General features: G+C 52.1%; 1 protein-coding gene across 7 annotated transcripts in view; it reads left to right on the top strand.

Annotated features, from left to right (window-relative positions):
- The first annotated feature begins 752 nt into the window (after nt 1-752).
- TCOF1 (treacle ribosome biogenesis factor 1) overlaps nt 753-19,906 on the top strand; it is a 39,040-nt gene continuing 19,886 nt past the window's right edge. For all 7 annotated transcript variants that reach the window (XM_082623602.1, XM_082623600.1, XM_082623599.1 and 4 more), the window contains exons 1-13: nt 753-891; nt 3,303-3,358; nt 6,204-6,355; nt 8,408-8,481; nt 9,434-9,620; nt 10,243-10,316; nt 12,157-12,384; nt 13,251-13,433; nt 13,660-13,887; nt 14,064-14,270; nt 14,434-14,616; nt 14,750-15,004; nt 15,094-15,291. In XM_082623602.1, coding sequence (XP_082479728.1) covers nt 784-891; nt 3,303-3,358; nt 6,204-6,355; nt 8,408-8,481; nt 9,434-9,620; nt 10,243-10,316; nt 12,157-12,384; nt 13,251-13,433; nt 13,660-13,887; nt 14,064-14,270; nt 14,434-14,616; nt 14,750-15,004; nt 15,094-15,291 — 2,133 coding nt within the window. In that variant the 5' untranslated portion in view covers nt 753-783. The remainder of the gene's footprint in view (nt 892-3,302; nt 3,359-6,203; nt 6,356-8,407; nt 8,482-9,433; nt 9,621-10,242; nt 10,317-12,156; nt 12,385-13,250; nt 13,434-13,659; nt 13,888-14,063; nt 14,271-14,433; nt 14,617-14,749; nt 15,005-15,093; nt 15,292-19,906) is intronic.

The raw sequence follows: 19,906 nt of genomic DNA, 5'->3' as shown, positions 1-19,906 counted from the left end.
TCTCCTCTGCACCTAGAAATTCCTACTCCATCTTTAAGCTTAAGCTTAGATATCTCCTTGGGGTCAGGGGCCCCTCGTTCTTTCTCCCACAGGCTGTATCTGTCCCGGACAATGCACAGAAGACATTGAACCATAGTTGCTTGGTTACCGACTGTCTCTCTCCTCCCTGCTTGGTTACCGACTGTCTCTCTCCTCCCTGTGAGCTTTGAGGGCAGCTGCCGTATCTTATTCATCTTTTTATCCCCCAATCCTAGCCTAGCGCCAGCCCAAGGTATGGTGCTCAATAAGTATTTGTTCAGTGAATGAATGAACGATGCCAAATAGTACTTGGTTTATGGGTTCTAAAACACCTGTGAAATGAATAAACGAGTGGGTAACTGCAAGTTCGGGTCTAGAGAGAGCTGGAGATTAGGATGTTCAGAGATGAGTAAAACCTGATCGCACCTGTCAGACAGCTAAGTGGAAGACAAATCCCCTCAAGGAACGAGTCCGAAGGATTTAAGACGAAGTCATTCGAAACATGGCCGGCCCAGGGGGCGTATCCGGGTCTGACCACGCCCTTCCAGCCAATGGGAGGTCTTGTTGCCCTCCCTGCCTCCGCCCCTTATACCCACCAGGGCGGGCCGGCCACTCCTGGAGATAAGACTACATGTTCCGGCGTACCGCGCGGCGGGTGGAGGAGGAGCCGGAAGTGGGGGGCGCGAGGTCTAAGGGCAAGAGGGAAGTGGCGGGCGGGGACAGAGGGGGGCGTGCAGGTAAGCCGACAAGCCGGGGGTTGCGGGCATGGCCGAGGCCAGGAAGCGGCGGGAGCTGCTTCCCCTGATCTACCAGCATCTGCTGCAGGCGGGCTATGTGCGCGCGGCGCGGGAAGTGAAGGAGCAGAGCGGCCAGGTAAGCGTGCCCGGGCAGTGTGTGAGGGCCGCGTGCAAGATCTGAAGAGAGGAAGCCCGCGCCTCCTCCCCTGGCGGCCTGGAGGGCGCCCAGAGCCGGATTCCCGCGGTGCTCCGGGACGCGGCCTGGGGTGCCGAAGGAGGCTCAGCCTCTGCTCCCCACCCCTGCGGCTCCCAGTTCTTATGGGCCTCAGTTTCCCTGTCTGTGCAGTGGGCGGGCCGGGACGTGAGATATGACGCTCAGGGCTTTATAATTCCCGCGCCCCTTACCTCCACCCCCTTCCTGGGAGCGGCAGTTTAAAGTTCCCGAAGTCTCGGGCCACGTGGCTCGGCGCAGCTCCCTGGGGCGAGAAGGTTGCTGCGAGTCTGAGAGGTGGATTGTGACCAGCTCTGGTGGGGCGAAAGAGCGCCAAGAGAGGGGGTCTGAAGCCCCTTAATTAAGCTGGAGCTCAAGCCCTTAGCAGCCCTTCTGTACTGAGTCGGACAGCTTTGGGATTCGAACTCGTGGTGCAGTCATTTATTACTTCATCCATTCTTTGAGCAGCTGTTAATCTGGCGGTCAGAGTGCTGGTGACAGAATAATGAGCACGGTCCCCCAATTCACTGTTTAGAGTTTACAGTCTGAATTTGGTAGGGGAGATAGACATAAATCAAAGAGCCATAAAAGCACCTGGACACTTATCACTGCATTAAGTGCCAAGAATGAGAGGCATAGGGTGCTAAGACAAGAATGGCAGTTTGCCCTACTCAGGGATATCCAGGGTTGCTTTCCTGAGGAAGTGGATGTTGCTTTGAGATCTGAGAGAAAGGAGGTGGATATTCCAAGCAGAGGTGCAAATTGTTGCATATGTACTGCCCCAGAAAGTTGACTGAAGTATGGAGTACAAGGGTGATAGAGGTCCCTGGGGAGACAGAGGCAGGGAGTTGGCTTACTTTGGTTTTCATCTGAAGAGCAGCGGTAAGCCACTGGGAAGTTTTAAGCTAGTATGGTGGCTACTGACTTGGTTAATCAGTACCCCTTGGCTGTGGTGGAGGCTGTGGTCATGATGCTTGCTCTCAGGACCTCCTGGAGAAACTAAAGGATAATGGGCCTCACGACATTACCTGTGCTTTTTCCAGTTTTCTTTGGACCTCGGTAGCCCTTCTTACTCCAGTTAACATGACTTAACAGTTACAACGGGAGAAGGAGAATACCCATCTGCTTTGGGGCATTTACCTAAGCAAAAGTATCCTGCCCTCATGGAGCATACATTCCAGCAGGAGCCGAAAGATGACTGATTTTTTTTTTTTTAAGTTAATGATACAGTGTGTGGGGTGATGGTAGGTGCTAGCTATAAAAATAAGGCAGGCATGGGGGGATAAGGAATGTCAGAGTTAAATTATCTATATAGGGTGGTCAGGAAACCCCAATGAGAAGGTGACATTTGGGCAAGGACCTGAAGGAAGTGAGGGAGTGAGCCGTATAGTTGGCAGGAGAGAGCATTCCAGACAGAAAGAATAGCAAGCCCCCACGCGGGCAGGGTGCCCTGACAGATTTGAGGGACAGTGAGGAGGCCAGTGTGCCAGGGGCCGAGGAGAATGAAACTGACACTTTCAATTACTGCCAGTTACAGTCTCAATGTTACTGGCTCCTGTGCTGGGCACTGACTAGATGGTCTCGATCAGGCCTGACAGCAACGTCTTAGGTGGGTACTGCTGTTATCCCCATGTTAGAAAGAAAGAACCAGAAGTTTGAAGAGGTGAAGAGAGTAGCCCATCCAGTTAACACAGGCGCTCTGCCTGAGTCCAGGTGCACCCTCTTGACCACTCTGCCTAAATCCCCGGCACTGCCCTCGCCCCACATTACTCACTCAACCTCCTTGGGGCACTTGACACCCCAGGTTCTTGACATTTGCAGAGAGAATAGGGCTTCTGATCTTGGCTCCAAAGGCCTCTGCTTCTACCAAAGGACTGGCACCATTTGGTTCCAGTCTCTTCCCAGCGGGTGAGCTGACAGCGTGGTGTCTGGGCTGTGGTTCCTACTGTCCTGGGGAGATTGACCAGCCTGGCTTTTGAAAGCCTTCTGAAAGGTCAGGGGTGGAAAAAGCCCTGTCTCGTGGCACCTAAGCCTGGAGAGTGCCAGGGAGGCTGGGGGCTGGATAAATGCTAGCCTGGAACATCCCAACTCTAATCTTCAAAGGTACTCCTCACCAACATGTTGTCTTAAAAGGTTTTAGCTGGAAATACTTGCCCTGCTTGTCTCTGGAAGGTTTGGGTGGTACTGGAAGGGTCAAGCAGACATACTTCCCAGAGCAGAAAGACCCCCTTCTCAACCACCTCTCTGTAGATCATGACGTTGTGAGAGTGGGGCCCAAGGAGGACCCTTACTGTGCTTGGGGGATTGATTGCTGCTTTCTCTTTACTTCTCTGCAGAAAAGTTTCCTGACTCAGCCTGTAACCCTTCTGGACATCTATACACACTGGCAACAGTAAGTCTAATGGGACTGAGAGAGTACAGCAGGGACACTGCAAGCCCTCAGCTTGGGATCAGCTAGGATACTAATCTGGTCTAAGATCTGTCCCCATAGCCCACCGTAGTTACTATTATCACCTGCGGGAAGCCAGGTCACAGATACGGGTGTCCGGTGATGGAGAGGACACTGAGCTGTGATCAGTGCCTCTTAAGGACGAAAGTTTCTCAGCAGCTTTTATTATTCATTCAATCAATAAACATTTATTGAGTAACTACTGAATGCCAGGCTCTGTTCTAAGTACAAAAGTATTGTCATGAGTGAGACATACGTGGTTCCTTCTTTCCTGGAGCTGACATTGGAGTCCAGGAAGGTAAGCACGCCTCAGAAAAAACAAATGAGTGTACAATTATAGTGGTAGTAAGGATTATGCAAAGAGGTGCCCAGTGCCAAAACTACCTAAACGGGTTAGCCTAGCCTCATTTGGGGGTTTAGGGGAGGCTCCCCTGAAGTGACCTTTGATTTGAGAGCTTCAAGGAGTGGGGGAGTGAACGAGGCAATAGATGTGGAGGGGCCAGTAGAGTGTACCTGGCAGAGGGAACTACTGGTCTGAGGCCTGTAGCTGCGGGCACAGTGTAGACGAGGCTGGACCGTCGGCAGGGCCCACTCCACGCAAGGCCTGATCATCCATGGGGAGCAGTTGTGTCTTTACCCCAAAAGCCGTGGGAGCCACGGAAGGGTGAAGCAGAGAGTGGTGAGATCACTGCAGCATGGTGCGACCAGGTGAGGCTGTGGATATCATTATGCAGACAAGAGCTGATGGAGCTTGAGGCAGTAATAACATGGGCGGGAGACAGTAGATTCCAGGAATGTGAGAGGATGAGATGAGGGTCTGCGGGTGGTTTGGAGAGGCAGTCTAGTCCACTCCCAGGTGTCTGACTTGTACACCTGAATGGAAGGAACCCAATTTGGAGGGAAAGATTTCAAAGACATGTTGAATGTGAAATGCCTGTAAAACATGGGAAACAAGGAGGGGAATAATCTAAGGACATATCAGCAGAGGAATGGTTTGAAAATGAAGGAGGGATAATCGTTCTCTCCATGAACTGGCCTGACCACAGCCAACTACGGGAGTGAAGGACCTGCAGTCATGTCCCATGAGGAATGATAGTGAATACTGAACCGTCTGGGATGGGAAAGAGATTCAGAGGGGCAGGCAAGGGACCTCTGTATGCACATCTTTGAAGACAAAGGGAGTGGGGTGGTCCCTGGCGCCCGAGAGACTGAAGTGGGACCCATATGTACCTGCTTTAGGAAGACAGGTTTCAGCTTCTGAATAAAAGCAGCGGGTCATCAGAGCTCTCCAGAAATGAGGTAGGCTACAGTGGAGTTGTGAGTTCCTTGTCATAAGAAGTGTGTAAACAAAGGCAGGCATGGTGTGGAAGGGATCCAAGCTTCCAGTAGAGAGCTAAGGTCTTTGAGAGCCCTGTCAACCCTCAGTTCTTGGCTCTCTTCTGCTGCTGAGGTGAGCACAGGGCACACCCCCACTTCCTTTCCCACTTGCCCAGGTGTCTGTGTGTTTGCACAGCACTTCCTTCCCCAGAGAACTCCTTCAGTGAGCCACAGCGCACGCCCTTCCCCGCCACCAGCCCCTTCTGTGGGTGAGGAGTACTGACTGGGATGAGGACCTCACACCCACCAGAACTAACCTAACCTAGTGGTTCAAACCCAGCAACTAGCCATATGACCTTGGACAAACTTGGCCTCCCAAGTCTGTCTCCATCCGTAAAATGAAGATAATAATGGTAAAGTGCTAAACCTAGCCATTGGAGGCATCCCCCTCCCACCCCCACACACCTCCGTATTTATCGAGCACTTAACTGTGAGCCAGAACTGTTCTTGATGTAGCTGGGAACAAACCGGAGAAAAATCCCTGCCCTTGTGAAACTTACATTCTGTTGGGAGGAGAGAGGCACAGTGAACTGATGCATGTAGTAAATGAAACCTGTTTTTGCAGAAGATTCCCTGGGAACAAGGGACCCAAGCAGCACATCCCAAACTGGCAGAGCAGCATCCGTCCCATCTGGAGAACATGGGGCACAGACAGTGACTCCCTCGGGGCAGGAGGCTGGGGTCAGGGGAGATGATGCTTGAAAGTTCCAGCAACTCAGCCGTCTGGGTGCTTATCCTCCCCAGTGCCTGAGACTTACTCTTTGACTCTGGGCAACTCACTTGGCCGTGAGACTCATACTATGTGCTCCAGGTACTGAGGGAGCTGGACAAGGTTCCTGCCAGCCCTCCTCTCCAGGGGCCTGGCTGTGCAGTGGGGGCTTCAAGCAGGAAGTAGGTTAAATAACAGGAGAGAGAAACGTGCTCTGAAGAAAATGAAACAGGATGGTGGGGCAGAGAATGTCTTAGGGGAAGGGGGGTGATCAGGGAGGGCCTCTCTGAGGAGGCTGTATTCGAGTTGAGGCCTGAAGGACAATAGGGACCGACCTGGGCAGACTCTTCCAGGAAGAGGACACTGCAGGTGCCACAAATTCTGGAGGAAGGAGGAGCCTGGATGGTGCTGTGAAGTGTCTGTAGTGCCGGCACTTAGCGCTCAGTGACTCTTAGCAGCTGTTATATAATATTGTCCACCCTTCCTGAGTATTTGAAGACTCATAGACAATTGTAAAAATACGATGAACTGAGTGAAAATGCAGAACACAAAATTGTATCTAACACTGTTTCATCACTGTTTAAACTCTCTTTATGCACGTTTCCTTTGGGGGCAGGGAGGATGTGGGGAGGTTTCCTTTTCAACTCTCCTGGGGTTATCCTTGTCACCTGGTTGAACTAGCCAGTCACCCTTGTCCTGCAGAACCTCGGAGATTGGCCAGAAGCGGAAGGCAGAGGAAGATGCAGCCCTGCAGGCTAAGAAGACCCGCGTGTCAGACCCCATTAGCAGCTCAGAGAGCTCAGAAGAGGAGGAGGAGGCGGCGCAGGAGGCAGCAGCGGGAACCACCAAAGCCAGTAAGAGCCCTTTGTGCTGGGGGCTCAGCTCAGTGCCCTGCACCTTTCGGGAACAGGCTGTTGTATATTGGATTGTTCCAGGGGAGAGTCTACCTCCAGCTTCTCCTTCAGTGAGCCCTCAGAGGACCAGCCCTTTTAGAGGGAAGGTTGGAAGGGTCCCACATACCTATTTCAGTCTTGATTTGAGCCCTTCCTCTGGGCCAGACATCGTGTCCCAGGTGCTAGGAATCCAGTGGTGAACAAAAACATGGATGGGCCCTTACAGTCTAATTTGGGGTACTTGGAGTCAGCCCCTCCAGTGGGGCCCAGGAGCTGTATTTTTACAAGCCCTCCAGGTGATTCTGGTAAAGATAGAAAGAAGCCCACATTTTCAGAAGAACTGCTAGAGAGATTTCAGAGAGGGCAGCTGGCAGGCACCTCTTCTGTGTGCTTATGGGTTGCTTCAGGAGTTGCCGATCTTCCTGTTATTTTGGAAGTGTGCAGGTGAGCACTGGCAGGCCGTCCCGGGCACTCTGGTTTCAGGGTGTTGGCAGGGGTGACTCGGGGAGGCCTTCACAGCCCCTTCTCCCCATGTTCTCAGGGCAGTTTGTGCTTTAACCAACAGTGGTCATAGCTCCACAGAGGAATTATCGTTCTTCTTTGCATTATTGGTTTTTACTTACATAGAAGATAATTTCTTAATTTTTAAATACGTTTTCTGATGGTAAAAGAAATATAGGCTTTTTATGGAGTATTCATTATAGAATATGTGAAAATTACTTTTCAGAAAGGTAGGGAAAAATTACCCATATTCTTGCCACATATAATTTGGCAAATTATTCTTCCATTTATTGTTCCTGAACATGTTTTTTCAAATACTTGAGATCATAGTGAATATGCATTTTATACCTTGCTTAATCTTTTAGAATTATAATGCAAAGCAAGTTCACTGTGAACTGTACAAAGCATACAGAAGAAAAGTGGGAGGTTGCCTGTTCCCCTTCCACTCCCTAAATGTATTTCCTGGAGGGTAGCCTTACAGTGCTCTCCTTTGTATCTGAAATCATACAGATAGACATCCATACTTGCCTACGTTCATACCTATACACTATTTAAAACAGAAATTGTAAAATTTCCTACGGACGGGCTACTCGATATTAATACATTTTTAAGCTGTAATCATGGAATTATAATTATACTTTTTAAGAGTCCTCATTGAGAGAAACATGCAGAAATATCTGTGGGCAACATGATACGATGTCTGATGTTTTCTTCAGAGTAATACTCAGCAGGGCATGGCAAATGAGGGGACAGTTGAAATAAGATTGGCCACAAGTTGATAACGGTTGGGGCAGGGTGGTTTTATACACTTTCTCTCTACGTAGGAACGGGCTTAACATTTTCCGTAATTAAAAATAGAGAGAGATGGAATTAAATGTCAGGAAAAGAATTAGATCATATCATTCATCTCAACAACATCCTGTTTATTTCACAGCATACATTAGAAGCCTTTCCCTAATCTGAGCTCTAAGGAGACGATACCCCGGTGTAAAAGCAACAAGAATCTGGAAATCTCGACATCTAACAGGGTCCCGGTCTCATGGTTCAGCTACTTCTCCACTGAGAAACCGCTTAATTCGAGCAGCTTTCTCTGTGGACCTGGGGCTGCCTGACCTGCCCCTGTCTCGCTGAGTGACGTTAGGGCTGCAGTGTGGCAGGTGGCCTGTGAGAATGGCACCCTGGAGTTGTGCGGGGCCTCCGGGGCAGTATGCAGCAGGACCAGGAGCCAATCCCTTTTCCTCTGGGGGCTTCAGCGTCTCGTGCCACCAGGGAATCGGGACCCCCATGGGGGATGCACACACATGGCTTTCATGTCGTCACTCTCCTCTCTTGCTCCTGGGGGATGTGGCTGATGCACCACCGAGCTCTTTCCCAGTCCAGGCTCAGCCTCAGATCTCATGCCAGCACCAGGCAGCCATACCAGTTGAATTATTAGGTGAGCTGAGCCTGTTTGCCGCTCACCCATGAGAAAATGCTCATCTGGCTCACCCAACCGGTGTTTGTGTCTTGCAGTCCCGGCACTAGCATCTACCAACTCCTCAGCCACGGGGATGGTTTTGCCTTCAAGTGTGAAAGAAAAAGCCAAGGTGAGTGAGACCACCTTCCAAGCTGTCGCCCGTGGGAGTTGAAGTGCCCTGGAGGACACAGTCCCCTGTGTCAGAAGGATAGGATTGTGGGTAATGGCCCAACCCTTGGATTGGATTCAGATCTCAGCCTCAGTCACAGTGTGATTGTGGTCTGTCCCTTCACCTCTGTGGTTCTCAGTTTTTTTTTTTTCTGTAAGATGGGGATAATACCTACTGCCATGGGCCACTGGGCACATTACACACCTGGAAGAGACAGTTCCTTTCCTTCTCCGGCCCCGCATTCACCTGTTCACTCAGCAAATCGTTACCAATACAATTATGTTCCAGGCACTGCACAAGGCAGTGGAGACACCAGAGCAGATAAGACACTTGTGGCTCTGAAAGCTTGAGAAGCACTTTATTTTGTTTTTTTTGTTTGTTTTGGTTTTTTTTTTGGCCGTGCCGGGGGGCTTGTGGGCTCTTAGTCCCCCGACCAGGGGTGGAACCCGTGCCCCCCACAGTGGAAGTGTGGAGTCCTAACCACAGAACCACCAGGGAAGTCCCTCAAGAATCACTTTCTAGGCTGGAAACTACTTGGAAAGTAGAATATCCTTTTTTGGTCATCCACAAAGCAGTGTCACAGGCATGTAAAGGATTATGTCCCTGATATTGCCTGTAGCATTAGCAAAAAATATGTAGAAAGAATTATGAGGCCATGGTAATGTCCACAGCAAAATGCTACTCACCACTGAGCAAAAGTGCTGTGTCCCAAGAGCTATAATTCGGTTCTCTCCGCACCTCTGTGAGGGGAGGTACCATTTTTAGCCCCACTTTGAAGATGAAGAAACTGAGGCTTAGGGATGTAGTGTGCCCAAGCCCACAGGGCTAGGAAGTGGTGGACCTGGGATCAGATGTGGTCTGTGCTCTCATTTGCCAGGCCATACCCACTGTCTGTCACTCCTGTTCTGTGTAGGCAAAGACCAAGAAAGCCAGCAAGACGGTGAACTCCACGGCACACCCTGCCTCCACGAAGGCAGTGGCCCACCTCCTCACCAGGAAGTCACCCCAGAAGGCGGCAGGGCCCTCGGCAAATACCGTCCTGGTCTCAGAAACTGAGGAGGAGGGCGGTGTCTCGGCCCTCAGAACCACTGCCAAGCCTGGTGAGCAGCCCTGCCCTCTAGGACCAGGCCCCCCGAGTGTGGGCTGAGGAAGCAGACCTGGGCGCTGCTTTGTCAGGCCCTGGGACCCTCTGGAATTCAGGGGGTTGTCTCTATGACAGCGAGGACCGCCACCTCAGGCCATTTTCCCCTCCCCTGGGTGAGGAAGAGTCAGCTGCAGGGACACCTCAGGCCTTGCCAGGGAGTGTGAGCAGCCGGGGTGAGCTTGGAGCCCTTTCTGGTTTATTGCTCTCAGGTGGGTGCAGGGCCCGCCGCAGAGGCTCAGAGGCTAAGTTGAGAGGCCTGGGCTTGCCTCCATCTCCCATGTAAAATAGGCGTCTGCCCTGCCTGCTGCTGTGTGCTGGTGGGAGGAGATCATCTGAGCCATCAGCTTCTGGCGCTCGTGTGCTAGGACCTAACATCACAGGCCTTACCAGGGCCTCAGAGCCGCGCAGGAGCACAGGCAGAGTGACATGCCCCTCGGCTGTGCGCCTTCCAGAGAGCGCGGAGCTGCGGCGGGAGGAGGAGCGCTCACACCTGGCCCTGAGTAGTTGGCGTGGAGGGTGCCGGGCGAGGGGTGGGCGGGTCTGGAAAGGCCCTCAGCCCCTCCTTGTTTATTCCTCAGGAATGGCGGCCGCCAGCCAGGCCGCCAGTTCCAGCGAGAACACCTCCAGCTCGAGCGATGAGACGGACGTGGAGGTAATTGCCGCCCATCCTGAGGAGCTGCCCTCTGCAAACCTCTAACCCTCCTGGGGGCCTGGCCGGGGCCCCACCTACCAGGGGCACCGGATCAGTTCAGCAAGGGTGTCAGGGTGACCGGGAGCTGGGAAGGCTGAGGCCTGCGGAGGCGGGGAGCCAGGCGCTGCTCACTGTACTCCAGGCAGGCGAAGGTGTGGAGCTGGGGGGAAGAGACGCCATCCTGCCTGTGAGGTGGGGGGAAGCCTTCCTGGGAGAGGCGGCACTGGACCGCGGCCTTGACGCACAGGAGGCTTCACCGGGGAGGGAGGTGGGGGGAGGGGTATTTGAGCGGGAAGAACTGCGCAAGCAAAGGCCCCAAGCAAAGGCCCCGGGGCAGGAACGTGGCTGTCCGGGGAATTGGAGTGTGGGTGAGGCTGCTGCAGAGTCTCTGGGCCTGCTGGTGAATGCCAGGCCTCAGCACCGGCCAGGGATAGGCAGGTCTTTTATTCTGGGGCCGTGTCTATTCTGTGAATCGTGACCTGGGGGGAGTCCCTGCAAGTTATTCCTTATTGTGCACCTTCCAAGCACCAGGCCTTGGGGAAACAGTGGTAAGCAGGACGGGTGAGGTTCCTGCTGCTGTGGGGAAGTGGAGGGTTCCCTCAGAAATTTAACGCCGTGGTGTTGGTTACTATGAAAGGGGAACATGGAGAGCTCTGAGGCGCAGTAACGGGAATGTGACGCAGACAGAGGGACAGCAGGGGCAGAGGCAGACACAAAATGAGTTTGGTGCTTTTAAGCAACGGTGATCTGCAATTTCATGAATGAGGCGGAAAGTGATACAAGGTGAGGTCAGAAGTAGGCGGGGGCCAGATCCATGCCTGACCAAGAGGACTGCTGAAAGGAATTTGGGTTTTATTCTGGAGGCTGTGAGAAGCCACTGCAGGGCTACAGGCCCAGCGGCAAGGTGGCCTGACTTACGGTTCGGAAAGATGGCTGCTCGTGGCCTGGATCGGAGGACAGTGCTGAATAGATGTAATGGCATGGTTGAGGGGTTGTTGGAGTAGTGCTGGCAGGAAACGCTGGTGCCTGGCGCCAGGACACCTGGGGAAAGGTGTTGCAGAGGGAGAAAAGTAGCATTCAGGGATGGATTGGCCTGGCACCCACGGTGCTTCCTACCTTGCCTTCCTGCCTTAGCCAGTCACCCACGAAGGTGGAGACCTTGCTCCCAGCTACCCCGGGCCTAGCTGTGGGCTGCTCCCCACATTCCGTCCCACCGTTGGGCCCTCGTTACAGCCAGCCATAAGGACGCCCTGGGCTCCCATCCCCCAGGCCCTGCCAAGGGAATGAGCGACACTCCCGGCCCTGGGAAACCAGCAACCAAACACATAGCTTCAGTGGGCCAGAGCCCAGAGAGGGAAGGAATATGCCCCAGGAATCTCAGCAAGCCAGTGCCAAGACTGGGGTTCAGATCCTAGCCTCCTGGCCCTTGGGGTGGCCACCATGACCAGATACTGTAGCTGGAGGGACAGACAATCATGAGCTGTCCTGTTTGAGAGTGGCTGCCCCTCTGCTGGGCCCTGTGTGCCAGGTGGGAGAGGAGCATCGTGGTTGAGAGCTCTGCCCCCAGGGCCATATAGACATGGGTTCAAGTCACAACTCTGCCCTTAGTATTGGTGTTGAGTGGTTTAACCTCTCTGAGCCTTTTGCCCTTTACTGGAAAATAGGTGTAAACATAGTATCTGTCTTAGGGAGTTGTTTGAGAACCAGATGACATTAGGAAAGAGCTTTACAAACTATGAAGCATCTTATACTCCTCAGGGGTGGAGAGGATTATTCTCTTGATTCCATCCTCTCGTTCCAGGTGAAACCTGCAGTAAAACCACCACAGGTCAAAGCCTCAGCAGCTGCGGCCAAGGAGTCTCCAAGGAGAAGGGCAGCCCCGACCCCAGGGAAGGCGGGATGTGTGACACCCCAAGTCAGAGGGGATGCCATGACCCCAGCCAGCAGGGCCACGAAGCCAGAAGAGGTCTCAGAGAGCAGCGAGGAGTCCGAGAGTGAGGAGGGGGCCCCTGCGGGGACACCCAGCCAGGTGAGGCCCAAGGGAGGCCTGCTCCTCAGGGTTCCCTGGTTCCCTGGCCCCGAGACTGGTGGAGTAACTGTGTAATGAGCACCTTCTCTGCCAGAGGAGACTCACCTTGGAGTTTAGGGAGAGGGAGACAGGGCTATGGGAGTTGAAGGGCAAGGGCACCTGGTTTTGCTCCAGCCGCTTCTGGAAATGACCCTTCCTGTCCAAGCAGTGGCCTGGAATGGCTGCTTCCCAAAGGGCAGGTGCTGCACCCCACCCAGTCAATAACCACTCCCTTCACCTCAGTTTCCCTGTCTAGTAAGTGGGCTGCTGTCCTTGTCCCAGCTAGTCCTGCTGTGAAGGGACTTGAGAAGTTTTAATTACCTGGTCCTCTGGCTTCTCAGGCCAAATCATGGCTTGTTAGCAAACAGGAATCTGCTTCCATTCCATCTGCTGGGACCCCCTTCTCCTCGCTTGGGTAGCCAGAGCTGCAGCTGTGCATGTCCTAAGGGAAAGCCAGAGAGGCTGGGAAGCTGTTGGAATCAGAGAGCAGGGAGGAATAGGGGTCAGACAGGTGGTAAAAGGCCCCTGGGATCCCTGAGCCTGCCCACCCTGGGGCAGGGCCATCATGGAGAGCTGCTATAAGGAACTGGCATCTGTCTGGGACCCAGAGGATGAGGCGGTAGTGGTCAGGTGAAATGGGCAGGGGTTGTGAAGTCCTCGGGAATGAGGAGGTATGGCCACAGCAGCTGGAGCACCAGTCAAGGTGGGGAGCGCGGAGAGAAGCAGGGGGTCTTGCAAGCCTCACTAAGGCTTTGAGCCTTATTCTTAAGGTGTCACGAGGGGGTTTTCAGAAGGAGGGGAGCAAACTGCACTTTCTCTTTTACCAGGTGAAGGCCTCCGAGAAAACTGTCCAGGTCAGAGCTGCCTCGGGTCCTGCCAAGGGGGCCCCTGGGAAAGGGGCCACCCCAGCACCCCCTGGGAAGGCAGGGAGGCCAGAGGAGGACTCGGAGAGCAGCAGCGAGGAGTCGGACAGCGAGGAGGAAACGCCAGCTGCCCAGACCGTGCTGCAGGTAAGGCCTGGGGAGGGAGAGTCCCACAGCCAGCGCCCCATCCCAGGAGGCCTTCAGAGGGCTTGTTCTCCCACTCCGCATGCACCCCAGCCATGCTCAGAGCCCTGCGCCTTCTCCCCATGTGGTGGTGTGGTGTCTGCGGTGTCCTTAACCCTGTCCGCTCTCCTGTGTTTCCTCACGCCCACCGTCTGGGCTCCCTCCCCTGATACTGTTTCTCTCGCTCCAGGCAAAGCCCTCAGGGAAGCTCCCCCAGGTCAGAGCCACCACAGCAGCACCTGCCCAGGTGCTTTCCCCTAGGAAAGGGGCCCCTCCAGCACCCCCCGGCAAGGCAGGGCCTGCAGCCATCCAGGCCCAGACCAGGGGGCAGGAGGAGGACTCAGAGAGCAGCAGCGAGGAGTCAGACAGCGACGGGGAGGCATCCACAGCCGTGCCCCACACCACGAGCCTGGCTCAGGTGAGGCTGGAAGGATGCCTGGCCCGGCCCTGTGCGTCACCTGCAGAGACCCCGTGGGCCTCTCCTTCTCTGCACCCAGAACCGCTGCCCTCCATCCGCCCTGCTCACCTCCTGTCTTACCTCACACACATTCCCCCCAAGCCCCCTATCCTGACCCTGTCCTTTGTCACTCCCAGGCAAAGCCCTTGGGGAAAAGCTCCCAGGTCAGAGCTGCCTCAGCCACAAGCACGGGACCCTCAGCCAAGAGCGCTGTCCCAGCGCTTCCTCGGAAGGCAAGGGCTGTAGCCACCCAGGTGGCAAAGGGGGATGAGGACTCGGAGAGCAGCAGCGAGGAGGAGTCGGACAGCGAGGGGGAGACGGTGAGGGCAGCGGCCTTGGCCCAGGTGAGGCCCTTGCTTGTCAGGCTCTTCTCTCCGGCTCAGTGCCGGAAGCCCCATCCCCCTCCGCTCACCGTGCCTGTTGACCCTCTCCGTCTCTCTGTCTCTGCATCTCTGCACAAAGCCACACTTTGGGTGCTCTCCCCTGAGCCTGTGTGTCTCGCTGCAGGCAAAGTCCTCGGGGAAAGTCCTGCAGGGCAGACCTGCCTCAGGTCCCACCCAGGGCCCCCCTCAGAAGGCCAGGCCTGCAGCCGCCCAGGTCAAGGCCAAAAGGTCCAAGGAAGACTCGGAGAGCAGTGAGGAGGAGTCAGACAGTGAGGACGAGGCCCCCACAGCCAAGACCCCAGCCCAGGTAGCTGCCCCCGCCGGGGGAGCAGCTCCACAGGGAGCTGTGGGGGCGGATGGCAGTGGGGCTCCAGCCCTGAGCGGATGGGGGCTCTGAGTCCAAGATCCTTCTGTAGCTTCTGACTTCCGTGTCCTCTCAGGCAAAATCAGCTGTGAAAACTTCTCAGACCAAGGTCTCCCCAAGGAAGGGCACCCCCATTACACCCGCATCTGCCAAGTTCCCACCAGGGCAAGTAAGTTCACCAGCCCCCTGGAAAGCAGGAACGGTGACTTCGCCAACCTGCACGTCATCCCCAGCCGTGGTCAGGGGCACTCAGAGGCCAGAGGAGGACTCCTCAAGCAGCGAGGAGCCGGAGAGCGAGGAGGAGACAGCTCCTGCCGCATCCGTGGGACAGGTGAGGCGAAGTTTGTTTGCCTGGGTCAGGGCCAGCCCCCACGTGGTCCTTTGGCTCCTGTGACGTGCCCCTTTTCCATGTCATTCCAGGTGAAGTCTGTAGGGAAAAGCCTCCCGGTGAAAGCTGCCTTGGCACCCACCAAGGGGCCTTCAGGGCAACGGACCACCCCAGGGCTCCCTGGGAAGGCAGGGCCTGCAGTGGCCCAGGTCAAAGCTGAGGTGCAGGAAGACTCAGAGAGCAGTGAGGAGGAGTCGGACAATGAGGAGATGGCCTCAACTGCAGCACAGGTGAGACCTGGGAGGAGCCAACCTGCCCCACCCACACCGTCGCCTGGGATGGGGCTGAGGATGCGCTTACCTAGGCTGCTCTTGCCCCAGGTATGCAGCAGCCTCAGCTCAGCCTCATTCCACACCTTCCACTCGTCTCCTCTGCCCATCAGAGCTCCAGGGTCGAGCTCCAGGGTCTCCTTCATCACCTTTTGAGCTGCCACTGAGATTTCTTTTTACACAAGCTCTGTTAAGTGCCCCATCCGCCAGGTGCCAACTTGTCTGGGGCTCCTTTGGCCCTAGCCCTTGGAGTTCCCAGCCTAGATGGGGGCGGGGCGTGGACATGTACAGATTATTTCAGCGTGGTGTGTTAGTAGGACTGAGATGGAGGATGTGTGCCTAGGCTAGCAGGGCGTGGCAGGTGATGGTGTCTAGAGGTTTTTCGGGAGAGAAGACCTCTTGAAGAAGTGGCATCTAAACTGTGGGCTGAAAGAGTTGGCCAGGTGATGTGGAGTGTTCCGGGCAGAGAAACCAGCCTGCGCAAAAGCCAGGGGATGGGAGAGTGCCTGGCTTTGTGAGTTTCCCCAAGCAGAACATTCTGGTGGGATCACTAGGGGAGACCATGTGAATGGCGAATGGTGGGAGGTTTGGAGCCAGGCTGCCTGGGTTCAAGTCCTAGCTCCATGGCCTAGCAAATGAAGTAATCCATTAGGGCCTCTGTTTATTTTTCTGTAAATTGGAAATCAACCTGCACAGAGTTGAGAATTTGATGAGATCTCAGCTGCCACACCCAGCAGAGGGCCTGCACACAGCAAGTTCTCATCCGTCTCCCTGAGGGAGCAGAATCAAGAGTTGCCTTCCAGCCTGGGAGAGGTGAAGATATCTCACTCCCTGCATTCATCCACCCACCATTTATTATTTTTAATTGTCACTCTTTTTTTCGCTAACCACTCAAATTAGTCATTTCTTGTTTCCCTGTACCAAAGCACACATTTTTATGGATTTTTTTTTTTTTTTTTGGTCCTGATCTCACTATTATCTTGTAGGACCCAAGGTCCTGTCATTCCTTTACTGAGATTTTAAACTATTCTTGGCCTTCCCAGAGTCTCAGGTCAGTAGTCTCCTATCCTGTTTTTCCAAGATACAGACATATTCCAGACCAATGCCTTAAAAGTTTCAGTGTGCCGTTCACTTAAATATCTGTCTTCCCGTTTGAGCCTCCCACCTGTACCATGAGACGGTGTTCATTTACTTTGGTTTCTGGAAGAGCAAATTGGAGCTTAGAGGACTTGTTTGGTGACTTGCTCCAGCCCCACCAGCGCCTGCCTCCAAAGCCTTTGCCTTTCCCACTTCCTTCTGCTATATCTTGGCCAAAGCTTTTCCAGCCACAGAAATGGTCATACTTTGGGGCCTTATTTTCTCTCAGGTAAAATTGAGCAGCCAGTCCCTCTCTATAGGGGCGTAGCCTTATAGCCTGATGCTCTGTCAGAAGCTACTGCCTTTCCTAGCTTCAAGAGGTCTGAAGAGCTTCTGCTAAAACAAGCAGGGCTGATAGGAGTCTTGTTGACCACCTTCTTTTCCTCGCCTTCATCTGAAGGATGAGGATAATAACTGCTTCTGTTGTGGGGTTATTATGAGGATTGAAATAATACTTGTATGGCCTCACCTGCAAAACGCTGTTCTATTCTGCTTAGCATTGCTGGGGTCAGAAATGAGTCACAATCTCTGATCTGCCCAGAGACACCAAGCCAGCTCAAAGTAAACCATCCATTGAGGGAAATGAGGTTCAAAACAAATTAACAGGACTTCCCTGGTGGCGCAGTGGTTAAGAAACTGCCTGCTAACGCAGGGGACACAGGTTTGAGCCCTGGTCCGGGAAGATCTCACATGCCACAGAGCAACTAAACCCGTGCGCCACAACTACTGAGCTTGCGCTCTAGAGCCTGCGAGCCACAGCTACTGAAGCCTGTGCACCTAGAGCCCGTGCTCTAGAACAAGAGAAGCCACCACAGTGAGAAGCCTGTGCACCGCAACAAAGAGTAACCCCTGCTTGCCGCAACTAGAGAGAGCCCACATGCAGCAACGAAAACCCAATGCAGCCAAAAAAAAAAAAAAATTAACAAAGTCAGAGAGTCCGTTCTGGAAAACCAAATGTGCCAGAGACTCAGGAAGGAGATGATTCATGACTTAAATATCATAGAAAGACAGCCCTTGTGTGAGAAAGGCAGGAGAGAGATGTTCAGTCAGTGTTTGATGAATGGCCAGATAAGTGGTGTGGTGCCTTCTGGGCCTAACCTTGTGATGTATGTTGATCTCATGTCCTGTGACATTGTTACACATGCTTACCAGTTCTAGTGGCTTTTGTAGATTCCTTAGGATTTTCTGTGTACAGATCATGTCTGCAAATTAAGGGCAGTTTTACTTTTTTCTTTCTAATCCAGATGGCTTTTCTCTTGCCTTATTGCACTGGCTAGAAGCTCCAGTAAAATGTTGAATAGTAGTGATGAGAGCAGACATCCTTGCCTTGTTTTTAATCTTACTGGTAAAGCATTGTCTTTCACTCTTAAGTGTGATGTTAGCTGTAGGTTTTTCATAGATGCCCTTGATCCGGTTGAGGAAGTTTCCTTCTATTTCTAATTTGTTGAGAGTTCTTACCATGAATTGGAGTTAGGTTTTTATCAAATGCTTTTTCTCTATTGAAGTGATTTTTTTTCTTTGTTCTGTTAATATGTGTTACATTAGTTATCGTCAGGTATTAAATCAATGTTTCATTCTTGGGATAAATCCATCTTGGTCCTAGTGTATATTCCATTTTATTTGTTGCTGGATTTGGTTTGCAAATCACTTGTTAAGGATTTTTGTGTCTGTGCTCATCAAGAATATTGGTCTGTAGATACCGTGTGATACCTTTGCCTGGCTTTGGTATTGGGTGATACGGCCTCATAAAATTAGTTGGGTAGTATTTTCTGCTCTGCTTTCTGAGTGTTTGTGTTGGATTGGTATTATTTCTTTCTTAATAGAATTCATCAGTCAAGCCAACTGGGCCTGGGCTTTTTGTGGGCGATGGGGGGGAGATTTTTAGTGACTAAGTCAATTTCTCTTAATTGATATTGGTATATTCAGATTTTATTATTCTTGAATCAGTTTCTATTTTGTACCTGTTAATAGTTCTGTGCACAGTTAATAATTTGTGCCTTTCTAGAACTTGTCCCTTTTCATCTCAGTTGTCTAATTGGTTAACATAAATTTGTTCATAATATTCCCCTATAATCCTTTTAATATCTATAGGGTCTGAAGTGATGTCTTGCTTTCCTTCCTAAATTTTGGTAATTTGTGTCTTCTGTCCTATTCTTGGTAAGTTTAGCTAAAGACTTATCAATTTCATTCTTTTCAAACACCTTTTGGCTTCATTGATTTTTCTGTATCATTTTCCTGTTTTCTGTTTCATTAATTTCCACTGTGACCTTTATTATTTCTTTCCTTACTTCGATCTTTTGCTCTTCTTTTTCTAGCCTCTTAAGGTGGAATCTTAGATTTTTTTTTTCTTTTCTTTTTAAAATTTATTTATTTTGGCTGCGTTGGGTTTTCATTGCTGGGCATGGGCTTTCTCTAGTTGTGGTGAGCGAGGGCTACTCTTTGTTGTGGTGTGTGGGCTTCTCATTGCGGTGGCTTCTCTTGTGGAGCATGGGCTCTAGACACGCGGGCTTCAGTAGTTGTGGCACACAGGCTCAGTAGTTGTGGCTCGTGGGCTCTAGAGTGCAGGCTCAGTAGTTGTGGCGCATGGTCTTCGTTGCTCTGTGGCATGTGGGATCTTCCCAGACCAGGACTCGAACCCATGTCCCCTGCATTGGCAGGTGGATTCTTAACCACTGTGCCACCAGAGAAGTCCCTGGAATCTTAGATTTTTGATTTTAGCTCTTTCTTTCTAATGTAAACATTTAAAGCTGTAAATTTCCTTCTGAGGACTGCATTAGCTTTGTCTCATGAATTTTGAAAAATTTTTTTTTTTTTTTTTTTGGCGGTATGCGGGCCTCTCACTGTTGTGGCCTCTCCCATTGCGGAGCACAGGCTCCAGACGCGCAGGCTCAGCGGCCATGGCTCTCGGGCCCAGCCGCTCTGTGGCATGTGGGATCTTCCCGGACCGGGGCATGAATCTGTGTCCCCTGCATCAGCAGGCGGACTCTCAACCACTGTGCCACCAGGGAAGCCCGAAATGTTGTATTTTTAAATTTTTATTCTTTGAATGTATTATTAAGAAGTGACTTAACTTCCAAATATATGGAATTATACAGATTTCTTTTTGTTGTTGATTTCTGATTTAATCCTGTGTGGCTGGAGAATATATTTTGTATGATTTCAGTCCTTTTAAACTTTTAAGACTTGTTAGGTCAACTTAGACTTGGTATCTTTTGTTTTGTTTTTGTAAGTCTATGTAAAAAACATTATTCCCCTCTGGATGACTTGAGTTCCGTGCTGCTAACCACCTTAGCCTTAGTCATACATAGTCCATGCTTTAGAGAATTTTCTTTCTTCAATTCATGACTGATAATTTATTTCACTTGGTCCCATGCAAATGAGGGAAGCTGGGTTGTAGGGCATATCGCTGTTCAAATTACATCTCTGAAGGAGACAGGGG

The sequence above is a fragment of the Mesoplodon mirus genome, assembly GCF_964341445.2.
Source record: "Mesoplodon mirus genome assembly, chromosome: 5".
NCBI classification, from domain to species: domain Eukaryota; kingdom Metazoa; phylum Chordata; class Mammalia; order Artiodactyla; family Ziphiidae; genus Mesoplodon; species Mesoplodon mirus.
This window is presented reverse-complemented; position numbering and strand designations above follow the sequence as displayed.